The sequence below is a fragment of the Leucoraja erinacea genome, chromosome 20 (assembly GCF_028641065.1).
Source record: "Leucoraja erinacea ecotype New England chromosome 20, Leri_hhj_1, whole genome shotgun sequence".
NCBI lineage: Eukaryota > Metazoa > Chordata > Chondrichthyes > Rajiformes > Rajidae > Leucoraja > Leucoraja erinaceus.
In genome coordinates, this window is record NC_073396.1 from 20,985,644 (window position 1) to 21,004,150 (window position 18,507).

Consider the following 18,507-nt stretch of genomic DNA (forward strand, 5'->3'; position numbering starts at 1 on the left):
CTTTGTACTTCCATTTACAAAACAAGTAAGCTGGTGAATTCTCAACAGGGAGTTTGATGATGGCATGTCGTAAAGCCCAATGCTATTTGGTTCCTTAAAAAACGCGTTGCTGGAACAAAAGCGAATGCTCAAATGTTTTTTCAGGCATGATGGAACAGATTGAATCACTTAAAGAAGGTTCCTGACCAGAAAAGTCACCTGACCATTCCCTCCCCAGATGCTGCCTGACTTGCTGAGTTCCTTCTGCATTTTGTGTTTTGTATCTGAACAGACTAATCAGCTTGTTGCACTGTAGCATTAAATATAAATGCCATAATCCTCGACTTCCTCATCCACAGACCATAGTCTGTCCGTATTAGTGGAAATATGTCATCCTCGATAACAATCAGCACGGGAACAGCCCCCTACTGTACTCTATACTCATGACTTGGCAGCCGGACATAGTGCGAACTCCACACCACTGTTGTGGGACGAATCACAGATGGTGATGAGTCAGAGTATAGAAGTGAGATTGACCAGTTGGTCGAACTCAACTGGCTCTCAACACAAGCAAAATCTGGCTCTCAACACCAGCAGAACCAAGGAACTGATTGTGGACTTTGGAAGGGGTAGGATAGGGACCCGCAATCCCGTTTTATATCAATAGGATAATGGTGGAAAGGGTCATAAACTTCAAATTCCTGGGCATGCATATTTACGAAGATCTTTCCTGGTCCCAGCATACTGATGCAATTATAAAGAAGGCACATCAGCACCTCTACTTCCTGAGAAAATTACGGAGAGTTGGTATGTCAAGGAGGAGTCTCTCGAACTTCTACAGGTGCACAGTAGAGAGCATACTGACTGGCTGCATCATGGCCTGGTACGGCAACTTGAACGTTGAGGAGCGGTAAATAATGCAGAAAGTTGTGACCACTGCCCAGTCCATCACCGGCTCTGACCTCCCCACCATCGAAGGGATCTATCGCAATCGCAGTCGCTGCCTCAAAAAGGATGCCAACATCATCAAAGACCCACACCATCCTGGTCACACACTCATAGAATCATAGACATAGGAGCCTGAAATCTGTAACATCCAGGTTCAGGAACAGCTTTGTCCCCACAACCATCAGGCTATTAAACATAACATCAAATAAGCTCTGAACAATAACAGTCTATTATTACTATTGCACTTTATCTGTTTATTTATTGTGTGTCTATGGTCTATAGTCTATAGATACACTGAACCTTTATCTCCTGTTCAGTATTATGTTTACATATTTTGTGGTGCTGCAGCAAGTAAGAATTTCATTGTCCTATCTGGGACACGATAATAAACCACTCGATTAATATTGAAGAGATAATAATTTGCCATTTCACGTACTATGGTTATATAGAAAGGATAAACTGATCATTTTGTGTTGGTCTATTCTGCGGTATAACTCTTGTGATAGTAACCTCGTTGGTTCTTGGAGTCACCAACCATCTAATCTCCCGGTAGAAAAATCTGCAATACAATTTAGGAAAACTCCAAAGGCACTAAACCAGCTCAAGAAATCCAATTAATATAAAGGCACAATTGCAACTTTCATAATATTTTTGATCGAAAAATACAACAATCAAACAGGCCCCATCAGCCCACAGAGTCCACGCTGTCCACCAGTCACCCATACATATCAGTTCTATGTTATCCCACTATTGCATCCACTCCCTGCACATAGGGGCAATTTACAGAGACTAATTAACTTACAAACCTGAGATAGACACAAATTGTTAAGTGGGTCAGTCAGCATCTCCGGAGAGTATGGCTAGGTGACGTTTCAGGTCTGGACCCTTCTTCAGACTCAAGACTGAAGACTCAGACTTCTTCAGTCTGAAGAAGGGTCCTGACGCAAAACGTCACCTATCCATTTTCTCCAGAGATGCTACCTGACCCACTGAGTTACTCTGGCATTTTATGTCTATTCTGTATAAACCATCATCTGCAGTTCCTTTTTATAACCTACCACCCTGCAGTCTTTGGAATGTGGGAAGAAACCAGAGCACCTGGAGGAAACCCATGCGATCACAGGGAGAACGTGCAACTCCAACCCTTGGCCAGAATCGAACCCAGATTTCTGGTACTGCGAGGCAGCAGCTCTACCAGCTGCACCTCTGTTTACAAAACTAAACTTTACACTAATCTCCAAGGAATCAAAGGCACAATTTTCAAAAGTTTCAAAGGTCTGTTTATTGCCACGTGTACCAATTAAGGTACAGTGAAACTCGATTACCAAACAGCCATACTAAAAAAAAGCAACAAAACACACAACTACATAAAAGTTAACATAAACATCCACCACAGCGGATTCCACATTCCTCACTTTGATGGGAGGCAATAAAGTCTAATCTTCTTCCCTCGTTATTTTCCCGGGGTCGGGGGAGTCGAACCATCCGCAGTCAGGGCGATCGAAGCTCCCGCAGCAGGCAATCGAAGCTCCCGCGGTTGGAGCTCCCGAGGTCGGTTCCTACGAAGGACTGTGAGCTCCCGCGGTTGAAGCATCCGAGATCGATCCCCGACAGGGATGGCCAGCGCCACAATGTTATGTCCGCTGGCTTCCACGGTTGGAGTTCCGGAAGTCGGTCCCCAGCAAGAGGCCGTCAGCTCCACGATGCTAGGCCGCATTGCGGACGAAGATACGATATGGAAAGAAATCGCATCCCCGTCGAGGTAAGAGATTAAAATAAAATTCCCCCAATCACCCCACCCCCCACATAAACCAACCTGAAGAACACTAAAACATACATTTAACACATACTAAAAAAGCACCAAAGATGGGAAAGGACAAGACAGACGGTTGGCGAGGCAGTCTTGAGCATATCTTTGAACAAAATACGGATTCTGTTTCTGATGCACTTCAAAGCTTTAGATAGTTTAGAATTTAATGAGTAGTCCTTTAGCAAAAGTTTGAATACCTGGTGTGTGAAGCTCCAACAATCTCCATGAAGCCCAATGCCCTCCAAGACAAAGTTGGCTGCAATGTGACACACATTCCATCCATTAATATAAATGTTTCTCCTCCACTGCTGACGCATCGTGTTTGCACTGTGCACTATCTTAAAAATCCATTGCACTTACTTACCTGGGCTTCTTGACAGCATCTCCCATACCCACAACCTCTCCCCATAAGGTCACCTGTTGCAGAGAAACATCAGGCTTCCCTCAATAGTGCACCTATTCCTGACTTGTTAATGGATTGGCAATCCTCATTGTTGCTGGGTCTAAATGCCAGAACACCCATCCAATAGTGATGTGGGAGAACATACAGCTGAAGAACAGCGGTTGTTCAAGATGGTGGCTTACCGCCTTCTTTCTCCGGGTCTTCCTCTAGGGTGGCACAGTGGCGCAGCTGGTAGAGCTGTTGCCACACAGCGACAAAGACATGTCTGTGTTCGATTCCGACCTTGGGTGCTGTCTGCGTGAAGTATGCATGTTATCCCTGTCTGAATGCGTGGGTTTCATCCCGCAAACCAAAACGTGCAGGTTTGTAGGTTATTTGGCCTATGTATACCGCCCCTTAGTTTGTAAGGAATGGGATATAGAACTAATGTGAATGGTGTTCAGAGTGGACGGTGGGCCGAAGGGCCTGTTTCCACGCTGTATTTTTAAAGTAAGACATTGAAAGCTTCATAGTATAGGTTTTAGAAGGATATGGGCTAATTGCAGGCAGGCGAGACTAGTGTTGGTCGGCGTGGGCAGGTTAGGATGAAGGGTCTGTTTCCATGCAGCATAACTAGAAATCCAGGACATTTACTGGAGACAGTGAATGCTGACCTTGCTAGCGATGACCACATTCTGAACAATAAAGAACTAAAATAATAATTTCATCAGCGTGGTTAGGCTTTACAGAATTGGTTGGTATAGGCAAGTTGGCCGAAAGGCCTGTTTCCGTGCTGTACGACTCTTTAAGAGGACAAATGGCAGAAGAACGCTATTTAAACCCAGTGTTGGAGACTCTTTGCGGCCCTGCGACGTCCTGTAGATCACGTGCGCAAGCCCACGAACGGGTTGCCCGGGTAACAGCGGCCGACGTTGCCAGGGACGACACCAAGATGGCGAAGGAGAAGAGAAAACGGAAAGGGAAAGAGGATAAGGACAAGGACAAAGACAAGGAAAAAGAGAAGGAAAAGGAGAAAATCAAACTCAAGAAAGGGAAGTCGGGGGATTGGACGGAGGAGGCGGCGTTGGAGCCGGAGGTGGCGCAATCGGATGCGAACCTAATGTGCCGGGTGGTGTCCGAGGCGCCGGAGGAAGGGAGCTTGGAGCCGGTGCCCGAGGAGCCCGAGAGCCACGAAGTGTCGCCGGAGGTCAACATCACCTACTATGAGGAACCCATACTGACCAAGCTGATTGTGGCGAGGTGCGGCCCTGCCTCTAATCTGGGAGTCACAAACAACTGAAGATACTGGTTTACATAAGGTTTACAGACGGAAAGTGCTGGAGGAACTCAGCAGGTCATGCTGCACCTGCGGAGAAAATGTGTCCAGAGATGCCACCTAACCCGCTGAGTTATTCCAGCATTTTGTGTTTGCCTCTAATCTTAGTGACTAGTTATCGAGATCCTTTTGGATGCAAGATTTAAATAACGTTGCTGGATATATATTTTCAGGAACTGCAAATGCTGTAATCTTGAGAAAGTGCTGGAGGAACTCAGTGGACCAGGCAGCATCTGTGGAGGGAAATCCATTTCCATTTCCATTTTGTTGCTGATTTTCTCCAGCACTTTGTGTTTGACTAATTCTTGAGGCACAATAGACTGCAGATGCTGAAAACCTGAGCAAAAGACAAAGTTCTGAGGCAACTCAGCAGATCAGACAGCACCTGTCTAGGGAAATCCGTTTCCATTGCATTGCTGAGTTCTTCCAGCACTTTACTGATACTGCATCCCCCCCCCCCCCCCCCCCCCCCCATTGCTATATCCCATTCCTTAAAATGAATCCTAAAATCTCCAGTGAAACTCAAGTGTTATATACTTCACTCAAGATTCTGTCTCTGATACAAAGCAGACTGAAGACTGTTAAGATGGAAAGAGTGCAGAGGAGATTGATGAGGATGCTGCCAGAACATGAACTTGAAGGCCTGAGCTATAGGGATAGGTTGGGCATTCCTTGGAGTGCAGGAGGATGATGATGATCTTATCAAGATCATGAGAGAAATAGACAGAGCAGGTGCACAGAGTCGTTTACCCAGAGTAGGGGAATTAAGAACCAGAGGACATGGGTTTAAGGTGAGAGGAGAAAGATTGAGTCCGATTCTGAGGTGCAACCTTTTACACAGAGAGTGGTGGGTATATGGAATGAACTGCCAGAGGTGGCTGTTGAGGCAGATAAGGGATTTAAAGGATATTTGGACAGGGACATGGGCAGGAAGGTTTGGAGGGATATGGGCCAAGCATGGGCAGGTGGGCCTATATCCAATCTGTATGCCTTTATTCCAGCATCTGCAATTCCTTGTGTTTTCTAAAATCTCCAAGCACTAAACCCTCAGGATTAGGATGAAGATCCTATGCATTAACCCTCTTCGAACTCTGTACATTCTCACTGGCAAAATTTATATTTTGCCCTGACCACAGGTGTGGGGGATATCAGCAAATAAAATAGTACGTTGCATGTGCAACATTCAAGTGACAGCTGCCAGTGAAACACAGAAAGTGGAATGTGAGAATATCAAAGATAAATGCAATCAGCTTGCTGCGTGCAAAGTTGAAATCTAATTTTAAACATGAATGATAACCCCTTCTGTGAATCGTAATCTTTAAGCATGAACTGTAACTGTAAATGCTTATCAAATTTTAATTTGAAGTCTAAAGTGAACCACTAACCTTGATATGAGTCTTAAGCTTCAGTGCAAACCAGGAAACAGAAATTTACCTGAATTTGTATCCCTGTCCTTAACTCAATTAATGTTGGCACCACTGTAGCGCCAAATGTCATTGCCAATTAAGAACTGTTATGTTGTCAATGTGTTTTAATAACTTTACAACTTCTAATGGTTCACCAGGAGCTGAAACAATGCTGCTAAACAAAATTAAACTCTCTAACTAATGTAACAAAACAAAAGTTTGGAATTGGGAACAAAAGGGCGGCAGCGTCACAGACCCAGTTTTGATACTGACTTCAGGTGCTGTCTGTGTAGAGTTTGCGCGTTCTCTCTGTGATTGCATGGGTTTCCTCAGGGTGCTTCAGATTCCTCCCAAATCCCAAAGGCGTGCGTGTATGTTGGTTAATTAATCTCTGCCAGAGTGTGTAGGGAGTGGATGCAAAAGTGGGATAACGTAGAACTAGTGAAAACAGGTGATTGATGGTTGACGTATACTTCGGCCGAAGGGCATGTTTTCTTGCAGTATATCTCAATCAATCAAATGAATAATTGTTAGAATGTGAAACTCTCCAAACCAAGGATAATTACAGTTAAAACAATAGATGGAGTGAGGTAAACAAAGAAGAAAGGAGCGCAAAGAAATGCAGATTTAATGACATTAACAGTAAAATGTGAGGGTGCTCCATTGAAGTATAAACATGATTGGACTGGATAGGAACAATTAGCTTGCTTTTGAAAAATACAGGAAATATTAAACAGATTAGTGATCATTCACAAGAAAATAGATTAATTAAAAATATTAAATTATTACATTAGTCACAAAATAAAAACTATGGATAAAATTGCAATTATTGATTAAAGTCAATGCCTTCACAGCAGATTGACACTTGCTTCTAATTAATGTCCAATTTTATAATAAGTAAAGACTTGCAATTATTTATAGAGAACACATCAAGTCTCTTTCAGGATGCTCTGAAGAAGTGACAAAGTAGATAATAATTGCAGTGAAATGAGGAAATGTGTTTATTTCTAAAAAGGATCAATTTATTTTAAAGCTACGAGGGAGAGAAGATGCGAGGTCTTTATGAAGGTGTAGGTGTTGCCCAATTTCAAGGAGGTCATGTCTATGAAGTAAGTGAATTGGGTAGTTTCAATTCTCTCTTTTATCATTCACCTTCAGAACAAATACTCTTTTGTGTGCTGAATATTGTGACATTTTGGTGTGGAATGCTGTATTCCTCAGGCAACTGTTTACAAGATTATTGTTAGCCAAATGGGGAAAGATGGACAGTTTTGTTCTTTGTTTCTTCAACTACCAAGTGAGCTTTTAAAAATCAAAACACAAAATACTGGAGGAACTCCGAGGTCAGGCAGCATCTCTGGAGGAAATGGATAGGTTCTTCTGAGGAAAGTATCAACTTCCTCAGTTTGCACTGTTGCAAAATTTCACCTATCAATAGAATCCCCCTTTGGTCCCAAATAGGACCCAATCTTTCCCTGGAGACTCAATAGCTCCTTTTCCATTCGCATTCAGTGGTGGATATCCACAGCCACCTTTTTGATGCTAATGATGGCACAGAGTCCCATCCAATAATGGGTCTTGGGCCATTTTATTAGGTGTAAGAATGCTTTATGTGATGCCCATGTCCTCACCCTATTTCCATTAATATCCATGCTATATCTTTTGAAAGGTTTGCTCACAAAAATCTTCACTCCATTTTTTGATGGTCTGCATTGTTATTATTATTCACTGCTGCCATCATCAGTCTTTTAAAGCAATGCCCTTTAAGTGATGAAGCAAATGCACTTATCAGCACTTGGACTTTGGGTGGATATTTTTGCTACTTTGTCAGGAGACATAAATTACTGCTGCATAGTGGTTTACAAGTTGAATTTATAATTGTATTAACATTTTCATAAAGTTGAAAATGAAATTGTAGTACATTAGTAACAGGTTAGGCACACTAACTCATTCTAAGATCTGTCATTCATGTTTTGCCACAGGGCATGTTTTCGGAAGGCATGATGCATGGCCGAGGTACCTACATGTGGGCGAACGGAATAAAGTATGAAGTAAGAGAACAGCTGTGTATGTCATAGAACATGAAACAGCACAGTGTACTGTATGGGTGTTCTCTGTCTTGTCAATGTGCTTTGCACTGAAATATCATAAAATAAACTGCAGATGCTAGTTTATACCAAAGATAGACACAAAATGCTGGAGTAACTCAGCGGATCAGGCAGCATGTCTGGTGCACATGGGCTGTCTGTTTTGCACTGCATGTCTGCTGCTGAACAAATACATGTACTGTATAACAAAACAGCCATCTTTTCTCGCAGAAAGAAGGAATTGCAGATGCTGGATAATAATAAAAGACACAAAGTGCTGAAGTAACTCAGCAGGACAGGCAGCATCCCTGGAGTAGGTTCAAGGTTTAATGTTCAAGGTTCACATTTATTTGTCACATGCACCAATTAAAGTACAGCAAAATTAGTTACCATGCAGCCATACAATTAAAAAGAACACAATACACAATAGAATTTAACATTAACATCCACCACAGCATTCTTCACTGTGATGGAAGGCAATAAAGTTCAGTCAGTCTTCCTCCTTTGTTCACCATGGTTGGGGGCCTTGACCCTCCATAGTCACCGCAAGGACAGCCCGGTGTACAAGCCCTCTCGTCGGGATGATCAAAAACTCAGACGTTGGGACGGATCTAACACACTCCGCGGCTTGGAGTTCCCGAATCGGCCACTTTCTTACCAGAGACCGCGGCTTCAGGATGCTATAGGCCGCATGCCGGCGGTCGGAGCTCTTCTCCGGTGATCCCCGGCAAGGGATCCCCCGCTCCGCAATGGAAAGTCCATGCTGCTCCTACTGCTGAAGCTCTGGGCCCGACTCCGGGAACGGCCGCACCAATTCAGGTTGTTAGGCTGCGAGGGAGGCAAAGAAGAGACAAGGAAAAAAGTTGCAACTCCGTCAAGGTAGGCGACTGAAAACGTTTTCCCCCTATTCCCCCCCACCACCCCCCACATAAGACATACTGAGAGACACTAAAACATACATTTGGATATACTAAAAAAACAAAAAAAAAGTCGTAATGACGAACTCGCTGCTGGCGAGGCAGCCGACGAGCAGCGTTGCCCGATGTAAGTGTAAGTAAGAACATGGATATGTGACGCTTTGGGTCGACCCTTCTTCAAACAGGTGGATAAGTGACGTTTCGGGTAGGGACCCTCCTATCCATGTTCTCCATAGATGCTGCCTGACCCGCTGAGTTAGTCCAGCACTTAGTGTCTTTTTTCGGCTTACTTGCTTGTTGCACCACAATAATTACTGAAGAATTTAATTTTGTTTTTAGTCAACCTGAGGGAAGCAATTAAGTTAGTCCAACAGCAATTTTTTTCTTATCAGATACTTACACAACATTTAAATCAACTTCCACCACAACCCATATCAGCACATTCCAGACCCTCACTACTCACTGTGTAAAAAGAAAATCCTTGTGTAACTTTTCGCCTTCTTGTAAAATATGTTAATTTAGGGTCCCGTAGCTCATTTCCACTTTGCTACTGGGAATTCTATTCTGTCAAGACACAGCAATATTTTAAATATCTCTATCATATCCTCCCGAAATCTATTAAAGGAGAATCATCTCAATCTTTCCTGTTTATTCATGTAAGTTCCTCGTTCCTGATATCATTTTAGTAAATCACATCTATACCCAAAGAAACCTTTATATCTTTCCTAATGCTTGGTATCAGAACGGGACAGTGATATTGCTCTTGCAGCTGAATCAGCGTTTTATAAATTTTTATCATATAATCCTTTCTCTAGCACTCATTTATTGTCTGCAGAGCATCAGCGACTGAGGTGAGACCTGATAGACGTTTATAAAATGATAAGGGACATAAATAGGATAGAGAGTTGGACTATTTTACCCAGGTTGAAAATATCAAATACCAGATGGCATTACTTTAAGGTGAGAGGGGGAAAATTGAAAGAAGATATACAGGGCAATTTTTTTACATAAAAAGTGGTAGATATCTGTAACGCACTGCCAGGAGTGATGGTGAAAGCAGATACAATAGTGGTGTTTAAGAGACTTTTAGAAATTGATGTAAATATGCAGGGTATGGAGGGATATGGATTATGTGCAGTCAGAAGGGAGTATTATAATTTGACATGTTCAGCATGGAGATTGTGGGTCAAAGGTCCTGTTCCTGTTCTATAACACCAAAGGATAGGGTGAATTCTTCCTGATTTTCCAGCCAATTGGGGCTTTTGATGGATTGAGCTTTTTTTCCCTTTTTCTATGTTAGCTTTTTTTTTTCCTTTTTCTATTGAGTATTGCTTTACAAACCTATTATGCCACTGCAAATCAGAATTTCATTTTTCTGATTGGTACATATAACAATAAGACTTTCTAACTCTTGAAAATTTAAACCATCAACCAAAATATGTATTAAATGATCTGGCGTTACATCATCAGATTACTTCTGACTCGGATCACAGTGACGCAACGGTAGAGCTGTTGCCTCACAGCGCCAGAGACCCAGGTTTGGTCATGACCCAGGCTGCTGTGTGTGTGGAGTTTGCATGCTCTCCCTGTGACTGCATGGGTTTTCTCTGGGTGTTCCAGTTTCCTCCCACATTCCAAAAACATCCATGTGTGTGAGTTAAGTGCCCTCTGTAAATTGCTCCTAGTGTGAAGAGAATGGATGCAAAAGTAGGATAATAGAACTAGTGTAAATGGGTGATCGATGGTCAGTGTGCACTCAATGGTCTGAAGAGACTGTTTCCATGCTGTATCTCTAAACACTAAACTTCTAGTGCAGGAACTTCCTGTACTCATTGGGTGCCACATTTTCTCCTTTACACAGTGCCTGCTGTTTTAAGGTGCTTCATTGCCTTTAGACAATAGGTGCAGGAGTAGGCCATTCAGCCCTTCGAGCCAGCATCACCATTCAATGTGATCATGGCTGATCATCCCCAATCAGTACCCCGTTCCTGCCTTCTCCCCATATCCCCTGACTCCGCTATTTTTAAGAGCCTTATCTAGCTCTCTCTTGAAAGCATCCACAGAACCTGCCTCCACTGCCCTCTGAGGCAGAGAATTCCACAGACTCACCACTCTGTGAGAAAAAGTGTTTCCTCGTCTCCGTTCTAAATGGCTTACTCCTTATTCTTAAACTGTGGCCCCTGGTTCTGGACCTGGTTTAAGGTGCCTTCTGATATTATGAGGCAATGAAAGGTACTGCAGTGCATATATCAGAATATTTCTTTTCTCAGGGAGATTTTGCGATGAATACTCCCACAGGCCACGGCACTTACACATGGACTGACGGCAGCACCTATGTTGGTGAAGTGCAAAATGGAATACGCCACAGACAGGGAACTTTCACGAGTAGTGAGCGATCTATTTCTTACACTGGCGAGTGGAGCTATGGCAAAAGGCACGGAAAGGTAAGAGTTAATACATTTACTGGATTACTATTGTTGAGTTGTGATTCAGACAATGTAAGTATATGTTCAGAGTGGGCAATGGATTGGAGCAGAAGTGACAGCATCAGACACAGTATCTTTGACATCTGACCATCCTTTCTTAGGGAACAATATACTATAATGAAGAAGGAACCTCATGGTATCAAGGTGACTGGGTGAACAATGTTAGGGAAGGCTGGGGAATTAGACGGTAAGTACATTTCTAAATAAATTAATCTTTGTATACACTCCTGTTAATACAAAATCAATTTCAGATCCTCTGCTAAAATAGTGAATTATTAATTTGTCTTAAATGGGCTAGCACCTAAAAGATAATCTGAATTAAAATGAATATTTGTTTGGTTTTTAAGAACACTTAGCAATGAGCAAATTTCCACAGTCTTTAAGAGTAAGATGAACCAATTTTAATACATTACCATGTAATTCTTGCACTGTGATGAGCAGCAGTAAAAGTCTACAGTTTCTAGTGTCTCTGGAGAATGAGCTATTTGGCTCAAGAGAATGCAACAAATAACTTTAATCTTACCCTCTCCGTAGACCCAGAAAGATTCCAGCATATGTATTCTCTTGTGTCACCATCCATAGACCCATGTCTTGACAGTTTGAGCTGCGTGATTTTCTAGTTCTTTCCACTTTCCCCTCCATTGAGAATGGGTTGATATTTTCACCATGATTTATGTGATTCAACAAAAGCCTTTAGACTATAGACTTTATAGAGATACAGCGTAGAGACAGGCCTTTTGCCTCACCAAGTCCATGCTGACCAGCAATCACCCCATGTACATTAGCACTATCTTACACACTAGGGACAATTTTTACAATTTTACTGAAGCCAATTACCCTACAAATCTGTACGTCTTTGGGGTATGGGAAGACACCGGAGCACCCTCTGAAAATCCACCTGGTCACAAGGAGAACCTGCAAACTCCGTACAGACTGCACCCATAGTCAGGATCAAACCAGGGTCTCTGGCGCTGTAAGACAGCAACTCTACTGCTGCGCCCTTGAAACCACGAACTAAACTTGTGGTAAGGCAAGTGCTTGAGTCACTATATTACTCTGGTGACTAGTAGAACATTACTTGTTCCATAGCTTTTAGGATGAGATCAAACATTTCATGAAGGGCACCATTCAGATATTCTGTGTTGTGACGTAAGTGTGTCTCCCTAGGTATAAGAGTGGGAATGTGTACGAAGGAGAATGGAAAAACTTTACTCGTCACGGAGAAGGCACGATGAGTTGGATTTCCACTAATGAAGAATACACAGGCCAATGGGAAAATGGTATTCAGGTGAGATTGCAGCCATTCATATTAAGCTTCCTTCTCGTTTGAGGAAGTTACTATTGTCAACATAAAAATTATCCCACTATTCCCAATTATAACTTCCCAAGCCGCCTCCCCTGTGCCCTACCTCCATTTGGCCATATTTCTCTCCTTCCCATCCTCCTCTTATAACATATAACCATATAACCATATAACAATTACAGCACGGAAACAGGCCATCTCGACCCTTCTAGTCCGTGCCGAACACATAAACTCCCCTAGTCCCATATACCTGCGCTCAGACCATAACCCTCCATTCCCTTCCTATCCATATAACTATCCAATTTATTTTTAAATGATAAAAACGAACCTGCCTCCACCACCTTCACTGGAAGCTCATTCCACACAGCTACCACTCTCTGAGTAAAGAAGTTCCCCCTCATGTTACCCCTAAACTTCAGTCCCTTAATTCTCATGTCATGTCCCCTTGTTTGAATCTTCCCTACTCTCAGTGGGAAAAGCTTTTCCACGTCAACTCTGCCTCTTCCTAGATTCCTTCCTCTGGTTTCATAATGTGCAACTCTTCAATCTTTCTGTCTCACACAAGGACACAAAGTGCTGGACTAACTGAGCAGGTCAGGCAGCATTTCTGCAGAACATGGTTAGGCGATGTTTCTGATGCACATCTATTTTGATCTCTGTCCTTTGTTCCAACCATCTGCCTATGAAACCCCCCCTCGCCTATGTCCACTAATAATTACTATGCTTTGCCCTACCTCTCCTCCCTCCCAGAAGTAGCAGCAAGAACAGGAAGTATGTCATAAAATGGTGTCACCAGTTGCTGTAATGCTTTGCAGATTTTATGTTTGGGAGTCAATTTGAAGATTTTTGGAATCAATTTGAAGACTCCTGTTTTCTTTTTCCAGCATGGATTCGGGAACCACACCTGGTTTCTGAAGAGGGTGTTGGGTACTCAGTACCCACTAAGAAATCAGTATGTAGGAGAGTTTGTGAAAGGGGTCCGACAGGGTCAAGGCAAGTTCTTCTATGCAAGCGGAGCCGTGTACAGTGGAGAATGGCTGGCAAACAAGAAGCACGGTTTTGTAAGTTTCCTCCAAAAAGCACTGGCTTTTTGTTCACTCACTGTCAACTTTCAGAGCACATTAATTATTAGTCTCTATAAAAGAGTCAGTCAAATTTAATATTAGCTGAAAAAGTGCAGGGTATTTTGCTGTTTTCTTTAAATGACTTTTATGTAAAGATATTTATTCTCTCTTTGTGCTTGTTATTTTGGTGAATAAATTTTGTACGGAAATACTACTGCATCCTAAAGGGAATGCTGCAATCCTTTGGTGTGGTGCAGCCACCAGGAACTGCAGATGCTGGAATCGCAACGTGCTGGTTTCCAGACTGCAGGAGTACGTGCTGTGGAATGCACTGAAGCTTGGTGCAGCTGACACAAAGACTTAGTGGGGGAGGTCCACAGTCTAGGGTCCATCCGCTGCTGGACATTGAGGGGCTGAGTCAAGTGGGGACACCCCTCAAAAAAGGGAAGGAATATCAGGGTGCCACAAGTGGCAAGGGTGATTTGTTTGAAGATATGTGCGAACTACTGACTATGACACTATTGAATGTATAGAGAATATAAGAAGAGTTTTTGCACCATTCTCGTTCTGTATATTTCTTTTATTCTGAATAAAGTTAATTTTTTCAAAATTAAAAACGGTGGGTAAGGCAGTATTTAGGGAGGAAATGGGCAGGCATTGTTTCGGATTAGGACCCTTCTGTGGACTGATAGAAGTAGGGGGGAAGAAAGCTGGAAATGAGAGGTGGGGGAGGACAAAACCTGGCAAGTGATAGATGAATACAGGTGAGGGGGAGGGTATAATTGGCAGGTACACAAAAATGCTGGAGAAACTCAGCGGGTGCAGCAGCATCTATGGAGCGAAAGAGATAGGTAACGTTTCGGGCCGAAACCCTTCTTCAGACTGATAGGGGGTGGCGGGGAGAAGGAAGAAAAAAGGGAGGAGGAGCCCGAGGGCTGGGGGATGGGAGGAGACAGCTCAAGGGCTAAGGAAGAAGAGGAGACAGGTGAGTGGACTAAGCGACAAAGTAGAGGTGGAAAAGACAAAAGGGTGTCAGGTAAGGAGAGGAAAGAAGGGGTGCAGTTGGACACTAGAATTGAGTGGAAGGGTCAGTAGTGAGGATCAGGGAAGGATTATTGGAGTTGTGTGGGTGAGTCATGGATCAGAATCTGTATTATCAATGTGCATGCATCAGTAACATTGCGGGGAGTTCAAGATTTTGACAGAGCTAATATTATTATGGATTGAGGGTGGTGGGTAGGAGAGTGCAATTTACAGCTTGGATTTGAAAGAGGAACGGGGCATTGGAGGCCCGGGTTTCACATAGGGGATAATGGGGGAAGTCAGGGCAATGCAGATAGGGGGAAATTGGAACTGGGCAGTGGTAGTGAATTAGGGCTGTCTACTCCATTTTGCTTTGTGTTTTAGCTGACTACAAATAACCTGCAAACATTATTTTCAACATAATTAAGTCTGAATTGTTGAGTTCAATCATTTTTCTTTTGTAATATTAGGGAACATTCTTGTTTAAGAATGGTCGTACTTTTGAGGGAGAGTTTTTGGAAGATCGCATGGCAGAATTTCCTCATTTTTCAATTGAGGGGATGAACACACCAGATCTGAGTACCATACGCACCGAATCACCAGTTCAAACTGGTAAGCAATTTTGCTGACATTTTGACCAATATGTAATAGAAAGTATTTTCTTCAAATATATGTAGTGTGAAACTTTCTCTCTCCAATATATAACTGATGAATATTTTAATAATGCTTTGTAAAGCATTATTAAAATATCATGCTTGACTAATCTTCTGGAATTATTTGAGGATGAAACTGGGAAAATGGACAAGGGAGGGCCAGTGAATGTAGTGTACCTGGACTTTAAGAAAGCATTTGATAAGGTCCCACATAGGAGATTAGTGGGCAAAATGAGAGCACATGGTGCTCACATGGATAGAACATTGGTTGGCAGACAGGAAACAAAGAGTAGGGATTAACGGGTCCCTTTCGGAATGCAAGGCAGTGACTAGTGTGGTACCGCAAGGCTCGGTGCTGGGACCGCAGCTATTTACAATATGCATTAATGATCTAGATTATTAAAAGTAACATTAGCAAATTTGCAGATGACATAAAGCAGGGTGGCTGTGTGAACTGTGAATCAGTCACTGAAAGTAAGCATGCAGGTACAGCAGGCAGTGAAGAAAGCGAATGGCATGTTGGCCTTTATAACAAGAGGAGTTGAGTATAGGAGCAAAGAGGTCCTTCTTCAGTTGTACAGGGCCCTAGTGAGAGCACCTGGAGTATTGTGTGCAGTTTTGGTCTCCAAATTTGAGGAAGGACATTCTGGCTATGGAGGGAGTGCAACGTAGGTTCACGAGGTTAATTCCTTGGATGGCGGGACTGTCATATGTTGATAGAATGGAGCGGCTGGGCTTGTATACTCTGGAATTTAGAAGGATGAGAGGGAATCTTATTGAAACGTATAAGATTATTCAGGGTTTGGACACGCTAGAGGCAGGAAACATGTTCCCGATGTTGGGGGAATCCAGAACTAGGGGCCACAGTTTAAGAATAAGAGATGAGGAATGATTTAAGAATTAGAACGGAGATGAGGAAAATCTTTTTCACACAGAGAGTTGTGAGTGTCGAATTCTCTGCTTCAGAAGGCATTGGAGGCCGGTTCTCTGGATGCTTTTGAGAGAGTTAGATAAAGATAGCGGAGTCAGGGGATATGGGGAGAAGGCAGGAACGGGGTACTGGTTGTGAATGATCAGCCATTGAATGGCGGTGCTGGCTCGAAGGGCCGAATGGCCAACTCCTGCACCTATTGTCTATTGTCTATCTAAACATAGGTACGTGTGTATTTGTTGCAAATCTGATCCATGGTTACAATATTTCTATATTGAAAATTGCAGCTTAGATGACTTAAGCCTTTGTCATGTCCACCGGTTTGCAAGCTCGGTGATGAGAAATTAATGCAGGAAGTGGTGTCATTCTTGTAGTGTGGGGTCTAGTTCAATGGTACAATGGAACTTTATTGTCAATTGTACCTAAGTACAGTGACATACAGTGACATATAGGCACAATCCGTTTTACCGTAGATACTATTTTGGTATTGGGCTTGGTTTTCTTGGTTGAGCACTTATCCTGGTGCTATAGCATAAGTACTTTGTGTTTCATCAGTAATTTAAAGTATAAGACCGTGAGATAGTAGACCATTCTGAATCAGTACACAAGAGTCGCAACAGTTTAGGCACCATCTTGGACCCTTCAAGTCCAAATTTCAATTAAAAATGTTAGAAACTTAACAGCCATAAAAGCCCCATTGTCCTGGCGTCAGCACTGGGTTGGCGTCAGCTTGACCAGACGATGTGCCGATGTCCTCCAACGCCACTCTACCACTCTGTGCCACTGCAGGCTGCATCCGTTTATGCGCTTGGCCACTTGGAGCAGCGCACGATAATAACGCCACAGGGCCTCTAGCATTGACCTTTCTGATTCTGTTTTTTAATGCCTTGGCCAATTAAGGGAAATATCTAAAATGCCTTTTATCTACCTTTATGAAACTATGGACATACACACCAGATATTCCTTTGCTTGTGGGCTTCCTGGCATTGTATTATTATTGTGTATTTATCTACTATTTTTAAAAGTATTACCTTGCACTTCTTTGCTCATATCTTTTTGCAGGCTGCGATATTTCACTTCACCACAGTGTGATCTATCTGAAAAATCATTCATTATGGCCCTACATTTAAGCCTGAATCACTGTTATGTCTCAACCAAGAAGGGACCTAGAATTAAAACCTGTCAAATTCCACAAATTATGGACTTTCTGTCACTGAAGTTCCTATTAATGAGCCAATTATGAATCCAACTTATCATTCACCACCTTCCCCAAATACAATGTGTGCAATAGTAGTCATTACTATTTAAGTTCAGGAAGGCAGAAATGCCATACATTTAAGGGTGGCACAATTGAGGGTGGCCCAGTGGCGCAGCGGTAGAGTTGCTGTTTTACAGCCCTTGCTGCTTCCATGCTGGCTGAACGGAGTCTGTACGTTCTCACTGTGACCACGTTGGTTTTCTCCGGGTGCTCCAGTTTCTTCCCACACTCCAAAGACGTACAGGTTTGTAGGTTAACTGGCTTTGGTAAAAAATACATATTGTCCATAGTGTGTAGGATAGTGCTAGTGTACAGGATGATCACTTGTCGGTGCAGACTCGGTGGACCAAAGGGCCTGTTCCACATTGTATCTCTAAAGCATAAAGTAAAAAGTCTAAAGTTAAGTCAACATCGCAGGCATGACACACAGAATAATGGCAATATGTATTTTCCATGATTCCAGGATGTCCCTGCTATAAATGTATGTTAAACACATATAATAACAATAGGTATTTAAAAAAATCAATTGAACAAATAAAAGATTGACATTACTTTCCTCGAAAGGCAATATGAAAGAAGAAGGATCAAAAAGTGCAATTAGATCAATTCTGCAGCATAACGTGGAACTTGATATCGCATCAGTTTTGGAGAAGATGCCAGAAGGAGACAGACAAAACGAGGTTTTGCAGGTAAAACAGAACTCCGTCAGATCATAGAATTGCAGATGCTGGGAATCTCATATAAAGACCGAAAGTACTCAAAACATTCAGCGGGTCAGACAACACCTGTGGAAAGAGAAACAAAGTTAGCAACACTTCATCAAAACCACGACAAAGTTAATTTTAAATTGCAGTCAGGGTGGGAGAAATGGTTAGAACTTTTAAACTTCAAAATTGAAAGATTAAAAGGCTTTAAGTGAGGAGG

At 42.6% G+C, this 18,507-nt stretch overlaps 1 protein-coding gene across 4 annotated transcripts in view; it reads left to right on the top strand.

Moving 5' to 3' along the window:
* Positions 1 to 2,395: 2,395 nt before the first annotated feature.
* The window catches only part of rsph10b (radial spoke head 10 homolog B), a 30,796-nt gene continuing 14,684 nt past the window's right edge, over positions 2,396 to 18,507 (top strand). The window contains exons 1-9 of one of the 4 annotated variants that reach the window (XM_055651587.1): positions 2,396 to 2,689; positions 6,895 to 6,970; positions 7,844 to 7,912; positions 11,136 to 11,309; positions 11,453 to 11,538; positions 12,519 to 12,639; positions 13,539 to 13,715; positions 15,212 to 15,353; positions 18,148 to 18,272. In XM_055651587.1, the coding sequence (XP_055507562.1) occupies positions 2,544 to 2,689; positions 6,895 to 6,970; positions 7,844 to 7,912; positions 11,136 to 11,309; positions 11,453 to 11,538; positions 12,519 to 12,639; positions 13,539 to 13,715; positions 15,212 to 15,353; positions 18,148 to 18,272 (1,116 nt within the window). In that variant the 5' untranslated portion in view covers positions 2,396 to 2,543. Of the gene's footprint in view, positions 2,690 to 2,810; positions 4,380 to 6,894; positions 6,971 to 7,843; positions 7,913 to 11,135; positions 11,310 to 11,452; positions 11,539 to 12,518; positions 12,640 to 13,538; positions 13,716 to 15,211; positions 15,354 to 18,147; positions 18,273 to 18,507 lie in introns of those variants that run through there. The other 3 variants (XM_055651586.1, XM_055651585.1, XM_055651588.1) reach the window with 3 other exon arrangements.